Genomic DNA, 24,709 nt, shown 5'->3' on the forward strand with positions numbered 1-24,709 from the left:
CGTGCGTGTGTGTGTGCCTGTGTGTGTGTGTGTGTGTGTGTGCATTAATTAATTCCTATCTCTCTCACTGGGCTCTAAGTTCCAGGAGAACAGACTTAATCTATGTTTTCTCTCTGCTGTTCGTTTCTAGCACAATGCCTGGTACAGAAGAGATGCTTGAGAAAGTTGTGTTGACAGTGCTGCTCTGTCATTGTGTGCTCTGTTTGCTGCTGTTGTGACGTTAGCTGTCAGAAATTGTCTCTGTGGAACAATCAGGAATTGTGTTCTGAGGAGGATAAAGCCATGGTTATTGGGTTAGCCATCCTGGCCTGATCAAATGAGAGGCGACGGGATACCGTGGTATCTAGAGCTCTCTGAGTGCCAAATGTCCAGTGAGAGGCTGTCACTCAGAACAGGAGTTTTCAATGGATGGAAAAAGCAATAAGTTCTTTCCAAAGGGCATGAGCTAAAGCGAACACGCAGAACCAGATACGTAATTCACAGGGTCCAAGGCAAAATATAAATGCAGCGCCCCTTGTTCAAAACTTATTAAAAATTTCAGGAAGCAACAGAAGAGCACTGAACCAAGTGCAGGAGTCTGGGTCACGTCACACGCTGCAAGCATGAGGCTGGCCTTGCACACATTCACAGCTAATAGACCAAATCTAAACTTAAGTTTACTATTTTCTATTAGGAAATTAAGGACTTTTGCATATTTTTAAGTGTTTTAAAAATCTAGATCTATTTCCTTTCCCTATGTAGAGATTGTATCTTCAAAAAATACTGGATCCACCCTAACTGGTTTGGCTCAGTGGATAGAGCATCGGCCTGCAGACTGAAGGGTCCCACGTTCAATTCCAGACGCAGGGCATGTACCTTGGCTGTGGGCTACATCCCCAGTAGGGGTCCTGCAGGAGGCAGTTGATTGATGTTTTAACTCTGTCTCTCTCCCTTCCTCTCTGTAAAATCAATAAAAATATATATATTTTTTAAAAAATCCTGGATCCTTCTGCCACTTTATCCAATGGGGCCAAGTCTATGTTTCCATAAAGTCTGTTCAGGCAGAATGGCCTGCCTATCTGTGAACAGCCCTGAACTCATTTCTATAGGGCAACACCCAGTTGCTCTACAGCGATGAAGATCTGGCCGAGATTGGAAGCTCCACAGTCTAAAGAGCATGGATTTTGAAGCCAAAATGGGTTCTAATTCTAGCCCCACTAAAACCTCAGTCGTCTCATCTATAAAATGGAAGTAGTAGTACCCACCCTAGCCCAAGAGTGTGGCTCTGGGCATCCAGTGAGATGAAAAGCCTAAGGGGCTTTAGCTCCAGAAAGCACAACCAAGTGAGGCCACAGGCGCATTTCATTCTCTCTTCAGTCCCACGCTGAATGGCGGGAAGCCTGGTGCTCTCAAGCCAGGGAACCCCAGCTTTGGTCCCTGATCTCCGTCACCGAACCCTAAAAATAACTTGGCTAAGTCACTGCCTCCCTTTGAGTGGCTGCTTCTCAGCGTGAGGAATGAGGGAGTTGTTGCAGGTGGTTCCTCCTGGCTGAGTCACTCTCGGGTTTTCTATGCATTCCCGGGTTTGGTCGGAATTTCCCTGACCCCCTCCCACCCCCCGCGAAAGAATCACCCCGACCCGGCGGGCGCACGCCCAGCCCCCAGCATTGGCTCTCACCCGGGCGCCCCTGCCTGCCCTTGCTACTGGCCCTGGCCCCGCAGCCCCGCCCGGAGCCGTCTCCCCGCCTCCCGCTTCTCCGGGGTGATCGAGCCTGAATCGGAGCCCGCTCGCCCGCTGCCGGGGGCAGTCGCCACCTTTGGGTCCCCAGCGAGGTGGCTGTGGGCTCGGCGGGGCGGGGCGGGGCGCGCTCTCCTCTCCCCACGGGAGCGCGGGGGACGTGGGCAGGGCGGGGGTGAGGCCGGTGGAGGGCGCATCGGAGCCTCGGCGAGGATGGGAGTCCCTGGAACCCCGAGCTGAGCCACCCAGCGCGCGGCGGGGAGGGCGCACCGGAGGAAGGCGAGCCCCGCTGTTCCTCCGGGAGCCCCGCACCGTGCCCGCGCCGCCGCGATGATCCCCCCGAGCGGCGCCCGCCAGGACGGCGTGGACAGGCTGCCCGAGGAGGCAGCGAGCGCCGAGCAGCCGCCCTCTCCGGCATCCACCGGCAGCCAGGAATCCAAGGTACCGCGCGCATTGCCCCGGGAGAACCAAACTCTCCTTTTGTGCCCCTATCTGTCCACCTTGGTTTCCTCTGAACTGGCGCGGGGGGCTGAGACGGGCCCCCTAAGTCCACCAGGTTTCAAGCACTGGTCCTCCCTTGAGACCTGAGTGTCTGGCTCGACTCGCCGCTCAGGGTGCTGGACCACGTTCCTGTGGATCCAGCCTCCTCGCCCTCACACCCCGCGGGCTTCGCTGGGCTTCTGCCCCGCGAGCTCACGCAATTCACCTGGACCCCGGGGTCAGAGATCGCGCTCTTGAATGCTAATAGCTTAATTGTTCTTTGCCTGTTTGTGCCTCAAACGCCTGTGGGTATTAGGCGGCTCCTGGGGGCGGAGGGGACAGCCCAGGGCTATTCCTCCAGAAAAGCCAGGAGGGCGTTTGCGGGCCAGCAAAGGGTTGTCTGGATCCCGAGCGTCTCCGAGACCCTCCGCTTACCAGAGCTCAGCCCGCACTTCGGATGCCGCGGGTTTCAGGAACACTGGGCGGTGGGAAAGGCTGTGGTGGCGGGAACGGGGATGCTCCTCTGGTGGAAGTTAACACTCGCGGAACTTTCATTTGCTTCTCTGAGTTACGCGAACACGTACACAGAACCGACCCGCGGCACCTCTCCTGTCGCTGCTGCTCTGAAACTCTCGTGGGTGCCAGGCACCTGTTTGGCAATCTTGGAAGAGGATCCAGGGAAATGCCGCCGCTGGCAGGGAGATGCCATTTGGAGTGAGAACTGTAAGATAGAATTGGTAGTTGGATGGATTTTTTAGAAGTGCAAGGTTCCTGGCTCTTTATACAGGTCTCCCAGTGAGTTCCCCCAGCATATTGGGGGGGGGGGGGTCGTTGTGTAAGAGTGAAGGAAACAGGGGTGCCAGTTTGGAGGGCAGGTCTGAGGAAGCCAAGGAACCCCCCTTCTCTGCCTCCCCACACACCCCTGGAAGCCACTGACCCATGAAAGGAGCAAAATCACAGCTAAGTGGCTTTCAGTTTAAGCATCGCTGGGCACCGTACATATCCCAGCCCCCGAAGTTAGGAGGTAATCCAAGACAGAGAGCTCTGCATGCTTCTTGTTTTTATGTAGATTTTTCTGCTAGATGTCTGACCTGGGGCATGTGTGTCCATTTTTCTAAAACACTTGGAAATAAGGGCAAAGCCTCACTTTGCAGAGTCATGGTGAGGAACAGGTGAGATGAGCTGAAGGCCACCCTGGTATACTCCCACCTGAGAAAAGGAGGTGGCATCCTTCTGGCCCCAGATGACCCGCTCCAGGACAGCCTCACAACCCTCACACACGGACCACTCTTCTCCACCCAGAAGTGTCCGGGTGTCTCATTGTCCGTCCTTGACCATCAGTCACCTAAGTGATATGGGTTAGTGGCCATTTCAAAGGTGATCTAGAATCCTGAAAATGAATGTAGCTATACTCAAGAGCGAAGCTGGCATTTATTGAATTTTAGAGACAGGAAAGGAGAGAAACATCAATCCATTGCTTCCTGTAGGCACCCCAACTGGGGATCGAACCCACACCCTAGGTAGGTATATGCCCTGACTGGGAATCAAGTCCGAACTCTTTGGGGGCACGGGATCATGCTCCAACCAACTCAGCCACCCGGCCAGGACGGCATTAAACTTTTTGAATCGGGCCTGTTGCTCTGCAGTAGGTGAGTTCTGGAAAGTGCTTAGCATTTAGATACACAGCAGCCGGGTTCAAGCACACCACATGGGCTTGCTATTTATAGATATCCTAATGTAAATTCTTTGGCAACACAAAAACGACCTATGTAATAGCCATAATTAACCACCAATTTATCTGGCTTATGGTTTCGGATTTGTACACGTCAGTGTTTCTCAAACACGCCTGAAGTCTGTTTACACATTCCTAAATTTGCTGTCATGGCTTAGGTGCTCTTAATCAGTGGAGATGGGCTATGCATTAGGGGGTGGGTGGGGGAGGGACCTGAACCCCAGGAAATTGAATACAAAACAGTGCACCCGAACGAATTCTCCTTGGCACAGCCTTTGTGATAGTCTCTAAGGGTCCCATGGTGTGGAGGAATGTGTGGTGAGGAGGCAGGATGGCGAGAAACGGGGGCAGAGGCAGCCTCCGTTCATTCTACACCAGGCACGCCACATCCGAAGGCTCCCTGGCATTTGCAAGAATCTTCCGACAGATGAGAGCCTGGTGAGGAAAATGTGAGCACAGCAGTAGCAATCATTCCATCTTACTCCTCTGAAGTGCTTTGTTTGTCTGAGCACCAAGTGGGACAAGCCTGGGCATTCAACTTTCTCAAGAAACATTTTTAAAATAACTGTTTAAGGAAACCTTTCTCTCTGATGATAACAGTAACAAACACTTTTTGTAGAAATTTGCAAAGTCCAAGCAAAAATAAAAAAAGAATAAGATCGCCTATTGGCCAAAACCCACAGGCAGCTACTGATAATGTTTGACCTATATCGTATGTCCTTTTTCATCTCTTTTATATTTGCCCAATTGAGAGAACAAGGGTGCGCATCTACTCAATGCTTGCTACATGTCGGGCACAACGTGACTATCCAGGATTACCCTCTGAAGGCAATTGCACTGGTATTCCCATTTCATGGGTAGGGAAGTGGAGGCTCAGAAAGGTGACTTACCCTCAAGAGCTCGTAGTTGAGTGACACAGCAAGGACAGGGACTCAGGTGGCATTGGTCGGGAGTGTGAGTTCTCAACCACAGCACATCTCCCATTTCACCTAACATCCTAACCCAGTATTTTCCATGCCACTAAAAGTCATTTACAGCAGTTATTTTGGCCTTCTTGTCTTAAGAAATATTTGAAAATGAATTGAGCCACAGTATCACATGCTATGATTACAAACCAATTCTTGTCCAGGTTCTAGATTTTGGTTTTGCTGCCCTTTCCCTGAAAGTATATTTGTGGAAGTAATTAAATGGAATATCACAGAATCATCCGGAAAATGAGGCCCACGACAAACCCTTTAGTCCAGAGAGTTCAATAGAAGAGGAATGATGATGATTCAATGCCCTGAGCACATAAAATGTTTCCAGAAGTGCATTTCTTGGCAGATGCTTTGCGCTGCTAAATCATGGGATATCAGAATTGGAAACACTAAAGATCATCTATTCCAGGTAATTTTTAAATGATGGATAATTTTATTATGTACATTTATTTTATGGTGGAGAATATCAACATGCACAAAATTAAAGAAAACAGTATGAAGAAACATCATGTACCTAATCACCTGGCTTCATCAATTATCAGTTTATCATCTTGTTTCATCTATTAACCCTTCCCACACACACACACACACACACACACACACACACACACACACACTGGATAATGCTAAGCAAATTCCAGACATCAACTTATTTCATCTATAACAATTTCAGGTCACATCTCTAAAAGGCAATCCCTCCTTTTATAAACCCATTATCACATGTTCCAGGTGTTCAAGGGTCAATATATTCTTTGGAGGTTCATGAATGATCTTTTGAAAATCCATAAACAACCAGAACATTCAAAATTGTGCAAGTAATGGACATGTGCATCATCCGGGGAACAGACTGTTAGCTTATACCAGATCAGTAAAATGTCTATACCTTCGAAGTTTATTTAAATATCCCCCTTTATTTTGTCTCGAGTAAATTCAGGCCCAGAGGGAGGTGGTGATTTACCTAAGATCACACATCTAGTTACTGGCAATACTCGTGTCTAAAAACCCTATCTTGAACTTTGGATACCCCAATGCAGTTTCTTCAGAGAGAATTCCTGTAAGCACAAGTGGCAATGTAGTTCATATGGTTTTTTTTTTCATCCAATTAGTTGAGTTGAAAGAGTTTGAAAGCCATGAACCTCTCCCATCTATCTTTCCACTAACTATTCCAGAAAAACCACAACCTAATTTATTTTCTAAGTGCTTGACAGAGAACATGGAATACTAAGGAAAAATTCACATTTCAGCGTCCCTTATTTCAATGAATGTCTTTTCTCCTACCAAGTTATTGACAGAATTCTAACAACATAGCTCTCTAATCCATTTAGAATTGTTTTCTTGGTATGGTGTTAGGTAGGGGTCAAGATTCATTATTGCACTGCACCACCAACTTTGCCATAAATCAAGTGACTGCATATCCAATTTATGTGGAGGTTTCTGTAATGCCTCATTGGTCTATTTGTCTATCCTTGTACCAAGGCAATCCTGTCTTGATGTAAAGGCTTTATGAAAAAGTTTTGTTATCCGGCAGATTAAGTCCTCCAGCTTTGCTCTGCTTTTTCAAAAATGGTTTTGGTTTCTTTGGGCCTTTGGCATTTCTATGTGCATTTTAGAATCAGCTAATCAATTTCCACAAAAACACCTGCTAGGATTTTGATGGCATTGCAATAAATCTAAAAATCCATTTGGAGTGCAAGGACATGTTTATACTAGAAGTTCTTCCAATAATATATTCCACACTAGTGTGTTTTCTTCTGCCATTAGCTGAGAACAGAATTTCATTACTTTTGCATTTGGGGTCTCATTAACTGAGAACATAATTGCATTACTTTTGCATGTGGGGGCTTCCCAGGTCAAAATTTGAGCCCCAGGTCTGTGATTATGAATTCCCAGGGAAATTATTCATTCATTCATTCATTCATTCATTTTCTAGCTATGCTTAGATTTCTTTATCATCTACCTGAGTTGGTGAGAAGTTTGTTTTTAGTTCATTCCTTTCTCTTTTTCGATCTCCAATTCATGTAGGCATCCAATTCCAACCCCCTACATTTATTTCTATTCATGGTAAAATATACATAACATAAAGCATACCATTTTAACCATTCCTTCAGTGGACTGTTCTGTGGCATGAAATATAGTCACATTGTGTGCAATCGTCACCACCATCTGTCTCCAGAACTTCTTGCCAAACTGAAACTCTGTACCCATTAAATATTAATTCTCCATCCTCTCACTCAAGCCCCTGGCCACCACTGTTCTATTGTCTGTCTCTATGAATTTGACCACTCTAGGTTCTTCATGTGAGAGAAGTCATGTAATATCTGTTCCTTTGTGACTGGCTTATTTCACTTAACATAAATCTTCAAGGTCCATCTATGTTGTGTTATGTGTCAGAATTTCCTTCTTTCTTAAAGCTGAATAATATTCAATTGTGTGTCTATACCACAATTGTTTATCCACTTTTGTTTATCCACTCATCTGTTAATAGACACTGGGTTGCTTCCCCCTTTTGGCTATGTGAATAATGCTGCTATGAATTTGGGTGCACAAATATCTGTTCAAGTCTCTGCTTGAATATATAGCAGGAAGTGGGATGGCTGGATTACATGGTAATTGCTTAACTTTTTGAGGAATCATCATACTGTTTGTCACAATGGCAGCCCCATTTTAGATTCCTACCAGCATTGCAAAGGGTTCCAATTTCTCCACATCCTCTCCAACACTTATTTTTTTCTATTTTTTAGATCTTAATGGGTGTGAAATGATATCTCATTTTGATTTTGACTTGAATTTCCCTAATATTAGTGAAGCTGAGCATCCTTGCATGTGCTTATTGGCCATTTGTGTATCTTCTTTGGAGAAATATCCATTCAAGCCTTCGCCCATTTTTAAATTGGGTTGTTTGTTTTCTTGCTGAGTCAGTAAATTTGAAGGACAAAGATGCATTTAATTTTCTTATTGTTTGAATTGCATTTATTCACTAGAGAGGATTGTTTTACATATTTTTCAAATTATTTGTCTTTTTTCTTTTGTGAATTCTTTATTCATGTCCTTGTACATTTTAAATAAAGTATTCATCCGTTTCCTATTGATTTTTTAGAATTCTTTATAAATATTAAAACCACAATCTTCCATATATGTTGCTAACATTTTTCCAACTTATAATTTGTTTTCAATTTTATTACATTTTCAACATAGAAGATTTCTTTTTTTATGTTGTTAAATGTCACAAATTCATCTACAGTTCCTTCTTTCCATTTATATTTAGAAAAGTCTCCCCCACCCTGGGAGCAGATTAAATATTAACCCATATGTTTTTCTAGATCCTTAACATATACTTTTTTTTACTTTTATCACTTTACTCCATCTGGAATTTATGTTGATATGGGGTACAGAAGAAATACAATTTTCCCCCAAATGGTTAATAAGTATTTCTATAACTATTTGTTGAATAATGTATTCTCTTTTTTTGAAATGTTACATTTCTTATGTAATAAATGACAATATGTATTGGGTTCTCTTTTAGAGTCATCTGTTATATTCTAACGATTTTGCATTTATTACTATACTGTACTTTTGCATTACTATTTAAATGTTTTAATTATTATAGCTTTTTGTTGTTGCTGTTAATGCTCACCTAAGGATATTTTCTCTATTAATTTTCAGGGAGAGTAGAAGGGAGGGGGAGAGACAGAGAGAGAGAGAAACATGGGTGTGAGAGAGACACATTGATTTGTTGGCACCCATACACACCAGCCCACACAGGCCGAGGATCAAGCCTACAACCAAAGTACGTACCTTTGACCAGAATCGAACCTGTGACCCTTCAGTCTATGAGCCAATGCTCTACCCATTGAGCCAAACCGGCCAGGGCTAATTATTGTAGCTTTAGAATAGACTGACAATTGATAATACAAGTACCCTCCTAGGAGTTTTATTATTTATTTATTTAGCTGCACTCGCCTTTTTGTTTTTCCTTCAAGTTATAAAAATTATATTTTGAAAGTAATTGCATTATACTTTTAAGATAATTTTAGTGAAATCTTTACAAATAATGAGATTTCTCGTCCAAGGACATAGTATATATCTTTCGTGACTAAAATGTCTTTTATGCCATTCACATATGCTTGGTAATGTTCTTCAAATAATTCCTGCCTACTTCTCTGTTAGCTCTTGCCTGGGTATGTATACTCTGGGTTACTCTTAAGAACCACCGCTTATATTTTCTTAACTGGTTATAGCTGACATAGGAAATTTGCTTTATATTAACCTTATAATCTAAGATACTTTAGATTATATTTCTTATTCATTAGTAAAGAAGTACAGTGTTGCTTACCGGCTCAGAGCATGGGGTCTGGAATCAGACACAGCCATCTTGAAATCCCATTGTGCCACTTTGGGATGCCATTTAACACGCTTCTCTGTCCTTGACTCTCCTGAGCGTCACTGTTCTTTCTGCAAAGTGAGCATAAGCATGCCCTCTGAAGCGCTGTCACTTGGGTTAAGTTAATTAGTGTGTGCTAAGTGCTTACCATAGCACCTGATACAGAGTAAGTAAATGTTAGCTATTATAGGAGATTGTCATAATATCTCCAATAATAATTTTTCTTTTCTCATTCTCTCCCTTTTTTGGGGGAGTAGGATAGGACCAATGTTTTGCTGTAAGTGTACATTGTCTATAAGTGTACATTGTGCAGTTTTAATGCTAAGGAGTGGTCTCAGCTCTATTATATTTCAAGCCACGCTGGAAACCACTGCAAATGTAGATATACAGCCTGAGAAATATAAGGTGGGGCTTTGCAAATTTAACTACAAGACAAACCCATTTCCAACTAAATCATTCCTTAAGCCCCCCTTCTACACCAAGTCCCAATGTCCCATTCATGTGGCAATTAAATTAAGACTGTCTTTCTTGTGTGCAAGAAGGGTAATGTTCCTTAGCTTACTAAGAATTTCCATCAGGAATGGAAGTGGAATTGTTTCAAATGACTTCTTGGCAAGTATCAAGGTAATCATGTGATTTGGGGAGCCTTTGGCCTCTTTATGTGATGGATTATATTAATAGATAGCCTAATATTAAACTCTTCTTACATTCCTGGAAAAGGTCCTACTTGGCCATGGGGATTTTCTTTTAATAAACTGCTGGGTTTTGATGGCCAATGCTTTATTATTTTTACATCTATATACATAAGGGAGATTGTTCTCTGACTGTAACTTTGTGTCCTTGGTCAGATTTTATTTTTAAGAATATGCCAAGTTTTAAAAATGATTTGTGAAGATTCCATGGATGTTTTTGTTTTTTCTGTGGAACAGTTTATAGAACCCATCTCCTCTTCGAATGTTTGGGGTAGAGAAAACCTGTCAATAATACATAAACCTAGCACCCATTTTTTAAAAAAGATTGGAAAACTTTTCACTTTTTTATTCTATTTTTTTTAAGTTTGCTCAAGTCAGGTTGGTTAGCTTCTATTTTGCTATAAAATTATCTCTTTCATTTAAATCTTTCTAACCTCTCTGGATGAGTTATTGTAGGACAGCTAGAGACCTTCCTTCAACCTTGCCTCCTCATCACTCTCTCTGGCAGGATTGCTAGGTGCTCCTATCCTGCGAACACCCTTGTTTGTAGTTCTCTGTTTATATAACATGAGTTCCTTAGATCTGGATTGGGAGTCAGGAGAGTTAAACAGCAGTGCTCACATTTGCACTTTGAAGGGTGAAGATAAGAGGAACCATTAATGTTGTAATATTGAAGCAAAGGATGGATTGTCATAGAGAGAACCTAGAGCCAGGGAGGTGAGCAATTCAGTCTTAAGAAAATGGCAGAGAGAAAATGGGAAGGAAGAGAAAAGAGCACACAGGACAGAACTTTCAAAGACAAGTAAAATTGCCCAGTTCCTCTTCAGAGAGTCACTTCACAGAGATTGATTGGGGGTGGACGCTGGGTTCAACCAAGAGGGCCCTTATCTGGCCGGAGACTACAGATATAGTCAGTGACCAGAATAATTGACCAGCAAGATGAGAAAACCATGGAGACAGGAAAATCTCAAAGGGTGAGGTAAGGAAGTCAAGAGAGCATTTAAGAGCCGATGTTAGCAGTAAAGAAAATAAGGAGCAGGATGGAATGAGGTAGAAACAAAGTCATCAAGAATTCAGACTGTGAACACCGTGTTTTACTGAAGCTCTTCTCTGCAATGTTGTTTGGTCCATAGGTTGTCAGACAACCCTTAGTTGGAAGGATTGGTTGTGAGTCACAGTAATCTACACAGTAATCTCCTCATGTGGCAAGAAGATGGCAACAAAGACCAAACTTGTCCAAGAAAAGACTTTGATTTTTGGGGTTCCATTGGCATAAGTCATCTCTCCACAAAATGTAAAACCAGGTGTGGGTCAACAAGCAAGGCCTTGGATTGGAATAATTTCCTCCAGACAGGGGGTCATGCTGGTAAATAATAGTTATCCTATATAATAAAAGCCTAATATGCTAAGTATCAGGTCATCCAGTTGGCCATTCAGCCAATCAAAGAGTAATATGCTAACGATATGCTAAGGCCACTTACCCGCTTGCTATGACGTGCACTGACCACCAGGGGGCAGATGCTCCGACTGATAGGTTAGCATGCTGCTGAGGTCTGGCTGATCAGGACTGAGGGAGACTGGCCGGATATGCCCTGGAGCCCTCCCGTGACCCTTCCCCAGCTGGCCAACCTCCCATGTCCCTCCCCAGCCCCAATTGTGCACCAGCGGGGTCCCTCGGCCTGGCCTGCACCCTGTCACAATCTGGGCTGAGGGACACCCCCCCCCCCCAATGAGTGCATGAATTTCGTGCACTGGGCCTCTTGTTATTTCTTATAATAGAAAAACCTCACTGATCATCATTTTGGCAGAGGTCTGTTTCCTTCTCCCTGGATTAATCTTTTTTCTAAAAGTACAATGGAAGTGCTCACCCTGGAGTTTAATAAGCTTAATGAGATTTTTAGAACTGGTTTCTTTAACTATATCTTTTCAGCAGATATTGAACCAAAGTTTCATTAAGTGGGGTATATATGACTTGGGTGTACATATGAAAAGTCAATTGCAAATTGGATCTCTGTTCGTGGAACAATATTTTCCTACCAAGTTTCATTAAGAAATTTGAGAAGTTCCTTGGAAAAATGACAAAAATCACATGGCACAAATGCAATGAGTCTTTTAAATGAGATTCGTGATTGGAAATTGCTAAAATAATTTTCTGATAACACATTATTACTACTTTGCAAAGTTAGCTGCTACTTTTCCTCCTGAAACATTTTCTTGGAGTTCCATATTTTGGGGGAAATGAGTTCTCTCCATCGCAAAGAAGTCCCGGGAAACCTCATCAGGCAAGGGTGCTCAAGAGAGGAGGCATCCTGGAGAGGCAAGCCTTCCTGATAAGAGAGAACATGTCATTTTATGTTCCAAGCATTTCCCTGTTGGGAATTCTGCTTGCAAACTGTTCTATAATCTGGTTTCTATTTCCCTACTGTGAAAGGCAGAATATGTCGCATGGAATTTCATTCCTATACAACAGAACTGCAAATGCTTTGTAAATTTCAAAGCAATTATATTGTTTTTGTAATTTCCTTTTCCTGATTACTCAGAATCGCCCTTTTAAACACCAGTTATTGAACTTTAGCATGTTGTCGTTTTTTCCCTTGTGCTAATGACTCCATACTGCTGTATGATTCCAACATTTTTCTAACTCTCCCTACACAAAGGCCATCTCTCTCTGCAGGATTCTTTGAGGCTTCTAATTTGCTCCTTGTGATTTGCTTTTGTATTGGAAAATAAATTATCCAACTAGTTGGAATTTCGTGTTCCTTAAAGCAAAATAGAAATTGAACCTAATATCGGGCAATTAAATAGAGGATTTGGGGGTGGGGGGTATTATGTTATTGTTTTTTAACTTTTACTTAATGATTCATCTGGTAGTGATTTCTCAGAAGTTTTGCTTACATTTCCTAGTTCTTGGCTGCATTTTCTAGAAGTCAGTTGCTGAGTTGCCCTGATAGGTTTGATATTCTTCCATTCTTATTCAAAAGGCAATGTGATTAAGCTGAAGTTGCTGGTTTCATTTGTTTCATTAATATATTTTTACCGGATGCTTAATATGTTGATCAGTTTGCTAGTGATCATCCCCAGTGGACACGACCTTCCAAATAACATTCTAAGAGATAAATTCCTAGGTATGAGGTTTCATTATTTTCAGTTTCTATGGAGTGAATTTTTTTCTAACTGCTATATTGGACTTTATCTCTTCTACTCAGGTAGATAGCCTATAAGTGAAATGATCAAAATAAGTATCTCATGAATAAGTTGCACAAAGCAAAAAAAAAAAGGGGGGGTGGCAAAAGGGGAAAAAAATCCACCTTACAAAATTAAAGTGTGCAGTTGCCCTCGCTGGGCGGTTCAGTTGGTGGGAGCATCATCCCATATACCAATAAGTGGTGGGTTCGATCCCCGGTAGGGGTGCATATGGGAGGCAACCGATTGATGTTTCTCACATCGATCTTCCTCTCTCTCTAAAAATCAATAAAAACATACTCCTCGGTGAGGATTGAACATGCAATTTATGGTTCTTCTGATGAATAGAAGAAAGAACAGGAGTAAAAGCCAAGAGGCTTCATGTCGAACCACACCTCAGCCCACTGCAGCCCCTCAAACGTGCTGCTTCTTAATCATTGTGAGTGGTCTTTCTTCCAGAAGGAATAGCATCCATCTGGTTCTGATGATCCCAGTGTTCTAGAATGTTAAGGGTTTTATGAATTTGTCTCAGAAAGCAATTTACATTGTTTCATCTGTGATCGGTTTGTTTGTTCTTGTGATTAGAATTATTTTGGCAATGTTCCTATCATAGACTACCCATAACGTGACCTTTGCAGATAGCAGGAAGTCAAAAAAACTGATCCTCTGATTTGTAATAAATCATGGGGTTGAAGATGGGAGGTATTTTAAACTTGTCTGTCAGGATCCAAGAGCAAAATGCCAAGCCATCTAGCTTCATGGCAGGACCCCTTCTGGTTCTTCATTGAAACTTCATTCATAAGTTTGTCCACAGCCTGGTCGGGCAGCTGCGGCGAGAGCCTGAATCTAACCCTCACGGCTCCTGTACCTGGTTCCTCGGCTCTGGACAGCAGCTGGGAGACAGACAGAGGCCCATGGAGAGAGCATAAGCTTTGACCTCATTTCCAATAGTGGGATTAAAATGCCACCTGTCAGTTTAAGCTTCATAATATTCTAGTACCATCTATGAAAATATATTAGGAAGGAGGGAGAGAGGAAGGGTCACTTTGGGTCACTAAACTTGTACATAGCCCCTTTTTCATTCATACTTTCTTCTCAGGGTATAGTAAGCATTAAATGAGAAAGTATATATGGATTACCATCACAGTATCTGGTATTAACTATATGTTCACTTACATGAAAGCCAGGGAATCTATTCTAAAAGTTATATGACATTTTAAGGCTGAAAAAGGCTGGAATCCTAGTCCCCTATTTGAGTAGACTAGATATTAGTATGCTTGCTTTATTTAAAAACACACACATACACTAAAAAAATAAAAATAAAAACCCCTTAGATCCTGCCAGAAATACAATGCCTTTTCTACTGCCTAAATGTGACAGACAGTCCTGATGGTTCTCAGAGGTATCATGCTTTATGTATCTGGCCCAGATTCTAATTAATTGGAGCAAGCCAGATCCCATAAATGAAAAGTGCTGTAATTTGGAGGTGACAACTAATATGTCATTGCTATTCGGAATTCCATTTCATTATCAGGTACAGCAGTGCTGTGGGCCAGCCTCAGAAGACCATCGCTAGGACAAGATTTCCAGAGGAGACAGTCCCTGCACAACTGATGGGGCATTTACTGCCTTTCTATGAGCATCCTTATTAATGCCACTGTATTTAGTTAAGGTAACACTAGCTGCTATGAACCGCCAAAGCTTAATGGTTTGACACAAAGAATACGTTTATTTCTCACTCATCCAATAGTCTACAGTCGGTGTATTAGTTTCTATTGCTGCATAACAAACTGCCACAAATTTACCACCTTAGAACTACACATACGTATTATCTCACAGTTTCTGTGGGTCGGAAATCTAGGAACAAGCCAGAGGGCCCATTTGGCTAGACAATTACCAGAATGAAATTGAGGTGTCAGCCTGCCCTGCTATCGCATCTGAGGCTTGGGGTCCTCTTCCAAGGTCACAGGCTGTTGGAAAAATTCAGTTCTTTGCAGCTACATAGCTGAGGTCTCCATTTTCTTGCTAACTGCAGGCCAGGAATGCTCTCAGTAACTAGAGGCCACCTCAGGTCCTTGCCACGTGGCCACCCTCCCCTGATGACATGAGAACATACTTCTTAAAGGCCAACAGGATGCTCTCACTCCAGTCTGCTAGGATGGCGTTTAATATAACACAGTAATCACCAGAGTGATCTTCCCACACCTTTCTCATGTTATAGGACCTAACGAAGGGAGTGACTATCCCATCATAGTCATGGGCCCTGCCCACACTCCAGGGGAGGGAATTACATACTCTTGCTCCCTAAGTCCTTCTTATCTTCTTCTTTCACTTCGCCTCCCCTTCTACCTCCTCCAACTCCTCCTCCTTCGCCTACCACTATTCCAGTCATTCTCCACCAGGGTCTCTGTATATTTATATTTTCTGTTGGTTGCCAATCCCAGAGCCATGTACTCCTTTCTTCTGTCTTATAAAATGCCAACACTGCTCTGGGGTTTCCACCCTTCTCTATATAGCGATGTTCTTTAGGAAACATTGTTCTCAACGTCAGTACCAAAGAGGTAAATCCTCGTGGTGGTTTCATTTACCTCACCAGTGATTGGTTGAGGAAGAATGTGTGTTACAATTTTGGCCAATGAGAGAAGGAAATTCTGATGAGAAGTCTGAGAAAGGGTCTCCACGCTGATGAGAACAGACTAAGGGAAGGTGCCATCACTGAATATTTGCAAACAGGTAGCCTTTTCAGAGCATGAAGGAAGCCAGCTTCAAGGCTGGAATGAGGAAGGCAAAGTAAATTGATGAAAAGAACTTGAGTCCTTCATGATGTCATTCTGCTACTGACTTATCCATCTCCAGTGTCTGCCTACATTACACCTCATGTTATCTGAGGTAATATCCTGATTGCTTAAGCCAGGTTGACTGTGGGTGTTTTAATACTTGCCATTGTAGGTACCTAAATGATTGTGTGTGTGTGTGTGTGTGTGTGTGTGTATCAGTGCAAAATATTATAGTTTCCTTTCTTCCTTTCTTCACATACTACGGTTGGAAATAATAATAGAAATAATAATAATGATAATGATGATGACTACTACAAAGATTAAAACAGCAGTAATGTAGAGAGGAGCTACCTCTGTCCAGGGAATGATATCAAAGTCACCAGCGTGAAATTTGCAAAATCCATTGCCCCTGATTTTACTGAGTGATGTCTAGGATATAAATATAGATTTGACATATTTCAGTAGCCTTCCAGATTTTGGGTTCCCCAGTGGAAGATCCAGGGTAAGTGTGCCAAGACAGCTTTAGAGGAGCTGTTAATGATTTGGTATTAAGATCTCTTTTTTTATTACTTTGTTTGAGCCAAACTGGCAACATAGGCTTTAGAGCAAGATCTCAGAGGCTTCTCTTAAAATCTTGATTGATTGCCTCTTTCCAATCCAAATCAGGGGAGCAGGGTGGCCCAACTCCAAATTTAATTGGTTTATGGATATTAAGGTTGTAAAGAGATAAATAGAATTCATGCTTAGGCTCCATTAGCATTGTGCCAACAGTGTTCATTTTTCCAATATACAGTGTTCAAGTGTTGTTGTATTTTTTTTATTTACAGTGGGGCCTTGACTTACGAGTTTAATTCGTTCCGAGACCGAGCTCGTTAAGGAGCTCGTTAACTCAGCTCATTAACTCAAATTACTATGTCAACCCAAAGCAAAAAAATCGGCCGAGAGACAGCTGGTATCTCAAAAAACTCGTTAGTCGAGGCCCCACTGTATTGCCAAAAACATGCATTGCAGCAGTATAGATGATGTGAACTGAGTAGGCCTTGCCCCAGAAAGCCAAGTGAACTCTTGCAGGGTGTGTCCATCAAAAGTTTAGTTGGCTTACTAGTATAGTGCTAAGAGTAATCTAGCTCCTCTACTCCTCTACACAGTGACTTTGACTTTGAAGGTATCCTGTACCCACTCAATTCATTCATGTGCATCTGGAGGAAGACAGAGCAAGCAAGTCATGCATTGAATTATCCAGATAGAGTACTCCAGGTCAAAGGCTCCCCAAAGCCAAACAGATGAATATTCAACTGATAGAAGAAATCTGCCACATTTCTACTTTATATAAATCCAATAAACAGATGGGGCAAAACTAGGGCTTTTTGCAAAATGGGAGAGGATATTTGTTCATTTTCACCAAGTCACATTGCTTGGGATAGAATAGCAGTAAATCTCTCAGAAGAATGGAATTTTTCTTCCCAAGGTGTGTGGAACTGAGAATTAAAGCTAAAGATCATCGTGGTGGTCTATTTTTAGAGAAGAATTATTTACTGAGAGTATTTGTCATTCATTCAGGACAGCCAGCCATGAGCCATGGCAGGCATCCGTAGTAACAGCCAGCTCTTGGAAGAAAAAGAAAAATAATCTTTCCATTCTTGAAAAGCATGACAAGAAAATGTCATCAAGTCAAAGGCAGACAAGACAGGCAGTGAGGGAATGAGAAAATTTAAGGCATGTTTCTAGAGCATATGTGTGCACGTACCACAGATGTAGATTTACTACTGTGTGTTTATCAGTGCCTGGCTGTAAAGATATGGGGTCAGTGGGTTGTGTGTCTGTATTGCATGCTTCTGTGAATTTAAGAAATAACAGCTAATATTTCTTGGGTTGCAACTATGTCCCAGACTCTTTAAGAGCTTTATGGAGATTGTCTGATTGAATGATCTCTGCAGCCTATGTTTTCCATTCATGAAGAGGTTAATAGAGCTACTAGGAATCAAAACCAGGATTCAAACCCAGGCAGCGTGACCATTTGGGCAATCAGTTCCCCAGAGCCCTTTGTGACTGGTTACATTACCATGCTGTATAACAACCATGTTTATATATTTTTGTTTGTTTTGGAGAAAATCTTCAAGGGGAGCAGTTCTATTATCTGCATTAAAATAGAATTGGTACATATCTCAGGCTGAGATAATTAACCAACCAAACAAACATACCCATCTTCTTGGTAACATCATGATGGGTTCAGCAGCAAACTGAGATTGAAAAGCTAGACACTCGGGCTGTTTGTAATTCCTGATTGATCTTTGTCTTCATCTTCAAACGTATCTCATAATTCATACGGTTCACTCTGGTGCCTTGCAATCTGGCCTCTGGCTTATAAAAACAGTTTGGTGTGCTGTTTAGGACTGTAAATTTAGAGGATTTAAAGTGTCTTTACACCACATCTTCACATGGATACCTAAAGTCATCACAAGATTAACCCATCGAAAACAATTGACTGATATTTGTCCCCTCTTTCATCAAACACGCTTCTTCCCACCGTCCATCGTCTCAGTGAGTGGCCGCTTCTCCAGTGGCAACTGCTCAGACCAAAAGCCTTGGACTCACCCTTGGTTACTCACTTCTCACACCCTACATCCAACCCACTATGAAATCTTGTTGACTGTACTTCGCAATATGTCCAAAACACGCTATTTTTTACCATTTGCATTGCCATGGCCCTGCTCAAGCCGCCATCTGCCTATAGATGTGGTCCTTTCTCCACACATAAGCCAGTGCAATCCTTTATTAATACACAGCTCACTCAAAGTCAGACAATGACTTCACATCTTCAACGGAAAATGAATCCAAAATCCTTACCAAGGCCTCTGAGGTCCTACAGGATCTAGGCCAGCCGTGGGCAAACTACGGCCCACGGGCCATATCCGGCCTGTTTGAAATGAATAAAACTAAAAAAAAAAAAAAGACCGTACCCTTTTATGTAATGATGTTTACTTTGAATTTATATTAGTTCACACAAACACTCCATCCATACTTTTTTCCGGCCCTCCGGTCCAGTTTAAGAACCCATTGTGGCCCTCGAGTCAAAAAGTTTGCCCACCCCTGATCTAGGCTCTGCATCATAACTATCTTTATCCTTTGCTTCCTCCTCTCTCAGTCTATTCAAGTCATCGAACAGCCAAGCTCCTTATCATTCCTCAAACACACAAAATACAGTCCCATCTCTGGTTGAGAGAATGACCAAGACCGAAGGGTGCTGGTAGGGAATGCTATAAAGTGGCTCGTATAGAAGTATCCAAGTAAGATAGGCAATATTTTTACAACAAAGTTGAACCCCATCATAGGAAGTGAGGCCATGGGAGTTAAGCCTAGGAAAGAGTGTTCCTCTAGGTTGTGATCTCTGAGGGGCAGTAGTGAGAGGTCCCTGAATCTCCAGTAGGCCAAGGGATGTGACAGCAAGCAGCATGCACATCCTGCGATGAGGCAACACGGACGGGGTACAATCATAAATTTTAGAGACCTGGATTTTGATTCCTGACTTCACCACTTACTGTTAGCATGACAGTGGGCAAACACTTAACCTCTCTGAGTGTCAGTCTCTTCATATTTCACAATTTTGCAGTGATTTACTTTCCTGCAATAATATTTTGACTCTTAAAAATCTGCATATAACCACTGGTATGCTGTACCAGTTAAAGATAATTTTGGCTAAAAGTAACCAAAAAACCTATCTAATAAAGACAGGATATGCAAATTGACTGTCACTTCACGACAAAGATGGCGGCACCCACAGCCAATAAGAAGGGAATATGTAAATTGAGGCAACAAAGATGGGGGCAGATGGGCATTCCACCCCACCCCAGCCACTCTGGGCCTCTGAGTAGCACATGAAGGCAGAAAGGCAGTTCTAGGCTGGAGCGGAGGCAGAAAGGCGGCTCTGGGCCAGAGCAAAGCGGTGCCGGCAGCCAGGGGAAGGAAGGCCTATTCTTGCACAAATCTTCGTGCATCGGGCCTCTAGTTTAACAATAATTTAAACAAGTATGGGTTTGTTAAACAAGCAAAGCCATATGAATCTTCCTTTTCCCTCCTTGGCCACCTTCCCCAGTTGGCTTATGTCCTCTTGTTTATTGTCTTGAGTTAGCAGGATGGCTGCTGTAGCTTTAGACAGCATGTCTAATGTCCAAGAAAAGAAGGAAAAGAGAAAGGCAGGACCACCTAAGTCTTCTCTATTTGATTAAGAAATCAACTCTCTGGAGAAATCTACATTGCATGTCCATTTCACTGGCCAGAACTGTGTCATAGGGTCATTTCCAGCTGTAAGGAAAGCTAGACACAGTGCTATTCCAAACATAATGGAGGTTTTGTAAGAAAAAGAGAAGTAAAGAAAAAGGAAGTTGGGTATATGGCTAGCAGAGTCTGCCATGGGGAAAGAAAAACAGAACAATGTAAATAGTAATCTTTGTTCCTAGAAAAAAACCTTTGGCCATAGAATGTCATTATTTCAATACATAGATTTATTTGATTTCCTAGTATTGTATTTAGAATGTTTTTCTCCATGTTCAAAAATGGAATAGGTTTGTAGAATGTGGATGTTTCTATACTTTGGGGCACCTTCTCGTCATTGACTTCTAGCATTGGTGTTTATCTTAGATTGAACAACAGCATGCATTTGGAACACAGAATTTGGAAATTCTATGAATAGATACATCCATTTGTATCTATGCATAGAATTTATGTGTCCTTTACATTTTGGGGGAACTTGCCCATTGAACATTGGGTCCAGCCACCTTTTGCAGATAATTATTTTAAAGGAATTTCTTTGAGCTAATCAGCTATTCTGACATTTCTAAACTAATCTGAGCAATGTATATTTTCTTAGAAAGTCATCCTTTTAATACAAATTTTCAAGTATATGAGTAAAGGATCTCAAATCACTTGCATTTGTGATTATACCTCCTTTATCATTCAAAATTTTGCATATTTTAGTGGAGATGTTTTTCATTCTTCTTGGTTAGACTTTTTTCTATTTTTAATTTTTTTTTTCAAAAAACTAGTTCTTGGATTTATCTATGATTTTCTTTAATTTTTGTGTTTATTTATTCAGCACTGTCCCCTGATTTACTTGTACTTGCTTTGTTCTATAATTTTTAGTTGTACTCATAGTTCATCAAATTTCATTCTGTCATTTATGATGAAAGCTTTTATGGCTTTGCAATCATTCCTGAATACAACCATGATTATATCTCTTCAATTTTTATGATTATTATTCCCATCATTATTTTCTGAGCACTGTAAAACAGAAGTAGGTGTGTGTGTGCACTTGCAAGCTAATGAGAAGGGGGGGTTAATTTCCAATTAGTTAGGTGTTTTTATGTTATTTGCCTTTTGGTTATTAAATTCTTATTTTACAGCTCTGTGCTCATTGTGTGTAGCCTGTCTAATCATCTATTTTGTGGAACTCATTGAGGATTCCTTTGTGGTTGCTTATCAGATAATTTTTGGTGGGTGTCTTATAGGCCCTTGAAAAGAATATGTATTTACTGAAGTGTAAAGAGCTTGATACTGATGATTAGAAATACGTTATAAATTCAACTGTTCAGATATTTTATACTTTCTTTTACGATGTTAGATTTGTCATGGATTGAAGGAAACCAGTTAAAGTATTTCATTACTGATTCATTTCTTTCTTTTTCATTTTTACAGTTTAAACGTTTCCTCTTACATATTCTTAATGTTCTGTTATCTGGTGCATAACAGTTTAAACTTCATTATGATTGCACCATTCACCATTGACTAACTTCCCACTCCGCCCCACGAACTTCTTTTAACTTAAATTCTATTCTGTGCAACATTATCTCCTTTGCCAGCATTTGTCACTCTTTGCTCATTCTTTTATTTAATCTCCAGGAGTTATTTGGGTTTTAGTAGGCATCTTCTAATCTACATTTTCAATTTATTTAATGAGGAATATAACTGTTAACATTTACTGTCATATGTTTGATTTTTTATCTCTGTCATTTTATTTTCTGCTTCTGGAGGCTTTCATGCTCTTACTCTTTTATTTTCTTTTTAAAAAAACTACTCTGCTATCTGAACTTTTTTTCCCCAATAAACTGAAGACAATCCAATTTTTTAAATATATATCTACTTTTAAAATTTGACTAACACATTGCAACTATGTGCTCCTAATGATTAATATTTGGAATGGAATAGCACATCCATCTCCTCCTATATCCTAAATGAGGGTAATAAAAATAGGATCTATCTGATAGGGTGGATTGCAGCCTGAAAGAGATGATACATCTAAGGTTCTAAATTATATGTAACACATAGTAAGGACTCCAATGTCAGTTATAACTAATCCAGGTGCCATTGTTGTTGTTGTCCTTGTTACTTGTCCTCCATATGAAATGAGGAAAGGAGCACAGCCTGACTTTCTCCTCCATCTCCCCCCACCCCACCCCCATCCTCACTCCCCCCTCCCCACCTGCCTCCACTGCTTGCGTTTTGTTACTACAAGTCATGGTATTTTTATTACTGTTAAGACGCTTCTAAATTATGTGTCATCTGTTTCATTAAGTATTTATAACAGGTGAATTTTCTTTGTGAACTGTTTATAGCAGTCATTTTTAATTCAGCCATGTTTAAATTATTCCAAGCCCAAGTCCTTTTAAGCTTCATGTTTTCCATAGTTTCCAATCTTTTGTTTTCTTTGCTCATGAATGGTAATTTGTCTGGGTTAAGAACACTGGGGTCATAGCTTCCTCTGACATTGTTTCATATGCTAGAAGAGAAGTTTGAAGTGAAGCTCGGGTTTCTTTCTCCGTGGATGGCCCATCTTCCTGCCTGTGTGCTTGGATGCCCTGCTCCCCACTGACACGTGAGGGTTCTGACAGGACACTCTAATCCACTGGCAGGAAAAGAGATGTTTCTTTTCAGTGGGCTGACCCGACACAGCGTGGTTCCCTCCTGACAGATCTGATCTTCGTTCCTCATTTGGCCCAGGAACTCTCTTATCTGAGTGTTTCTGCTCTAGTCACTCATTCTGAAGTCTTCGGGAGCCAATTTTTTCTTCATATCTTCTCTAATAGTATCTTCTCTAATGATTTTCATTTTACTTGGTATTCCATGAGAGCTTCTCAAACATGCCTCCATATCATTGACTAACTTTTTTTACTTTTACATTTCCCCATTTTTTTAATTTACCTTTATTGTTAAAAGTGTTACAGATATCTCCTAATAACATAGTCAGTGAATAAAGTCAAAGTTGAATGACAAACTGAGAAAAATACCACACAAATGACAGAGTTTTTATAAATCTACACAACATTTACATATCAATAAAAAGATCTATAACTTACTAGAAAAAGTGATTAAGTTTTAAGCATTAGTTTCTGCCCATGTCAGCCACATGGAATACATAGAAGAAAACATAAGTACCAAGCTTCTGGATATTGGTCTCAGAGATGTTTTCGTGGATTTGACTTCAATGGCATGATAAACAAAAACAAATAAATACAGAAGGACTAATGGAAATAGAACATCAACATTGGGCAAACACCGGGTAATAAGTTTTTTAGGCAAGAATCATCAATGGAGGTTAAAATTAGAAGGCAAATGTTTGATGACAAACAGGATATTTGCATAGTCTCAAAGTATTTCCCCTCCATGAAATTTGTTCATTACAAAGAGAATACTAGTCATTTTACAATGGAACAACCTGGCAAATATTACCTCAACCGAGAGACCAAAGTCAATATCACACGTAATGGGACATATTGACATCATATTGCTGCACTGAGAAGAAGGCATCACTTTTGTCCTATTCTTACCAGAAATACATAACTTCAATCTAACAGTGAGGAAACGTCAGAAAAACCCAAATTAAATAACATTCTACAAAACACTGGCTAGTAGATCTTCTGCTCCAGATGGCAGCATAGGTAAAGACAGTACTCAGAACCTCCCACAACCACGTCAAAATTACAGCTAAGCTATAGAACAAGCATGTCAAACTCGCAGCCCACAACAAATATTTTTGCGACCCAGCCAATATAACTGTATGTAAGAAATGTTTTAATAAAAATTTCGTAACTTAATTTTTACAATATCCTGTTATACATAATTATTAACAACGAACTACAACGTTCGCTAATGACTGATTACTATAATCATGTTGCATTCATTTCCCTTCCATGCCTTCCGCGCAGGCGCACCATTTCTCTCCACTAATACTAGCAGCAAAAATTTTAGCAGCCAATTGCCACGTCATTAGTCTTGGACTGAATTGTTTGGCGTGCACAACAGGAAATATTTTGCTTTTGGAGAACAAGAAAAATAGGTTTATTTGTGTTATGCTTATTAATTTGTCCATTTATCCAGTGTCTGGTAAGTTAATGTTCAAGAAAAAATATTAATTTTTATTAAAATGTTCTATTATTTCATGTTAACGATTACTCATTTATTTTATCCCTTTGTGTTCAGCATGTCTCTATCGAAATAAACCTACGTTTCTATGAACATTGAAGCTTTTGGTTTTTTGCGGCCCAAATAAACTTAAACCTTGTTTATTTGGCCCATGTTAGCCTTTGAGTTTGACATGCTTGCTATAGAACAACCATCATTTAGAACCACCTAGTAAATTACTAGGTGGTCGGCAAACTGCGGCTCACGAGACACATGCGGCTCTTTGGCCCCTTGAGTGTGACTCTTCCACAAAATACCGACTTCTGTGCATGGGCCACGAAGTTTCAATCGCACTGTACGTGCACACCCGCACGTG

General features: G+C 41.2%; 1 protein-coding gene across 1 annotated transcript in view; it reads left to right on the forward strand.

Moving 5' to 3' along the window:
* The first annotated feature begins 2,047 nt into the window (after positions 1-2,047).
* Positions 2,048-24,709, forward strand: part of STAC (SH3 and cysteine rich domain) — a 97,057-nt gene continuing 74,395 nt past the window's right edge. The window contains 1 exon segment of the mRNA XM_006097093.3: positions 2,048-2,158. Coding sequence (XP_006097155.1) covers positions 2,048-2,158 — 111 coding nt within the window.

The sequence above is a fragment of the Myotis lucifugus genome, unplaced genomic scaffold, assembly GCF_000147115.1.
Source record: "Myotis lucifugus unplaced genomic scaffold, Myoluc2.0 scaffold_195, whole genome shotgun sequence".
NCBI lineage: Eukaryota > Metazoa > Chordata > Mammalia > Chiroptera > Vespertilionidae > Myotis > Myotis lucifugus.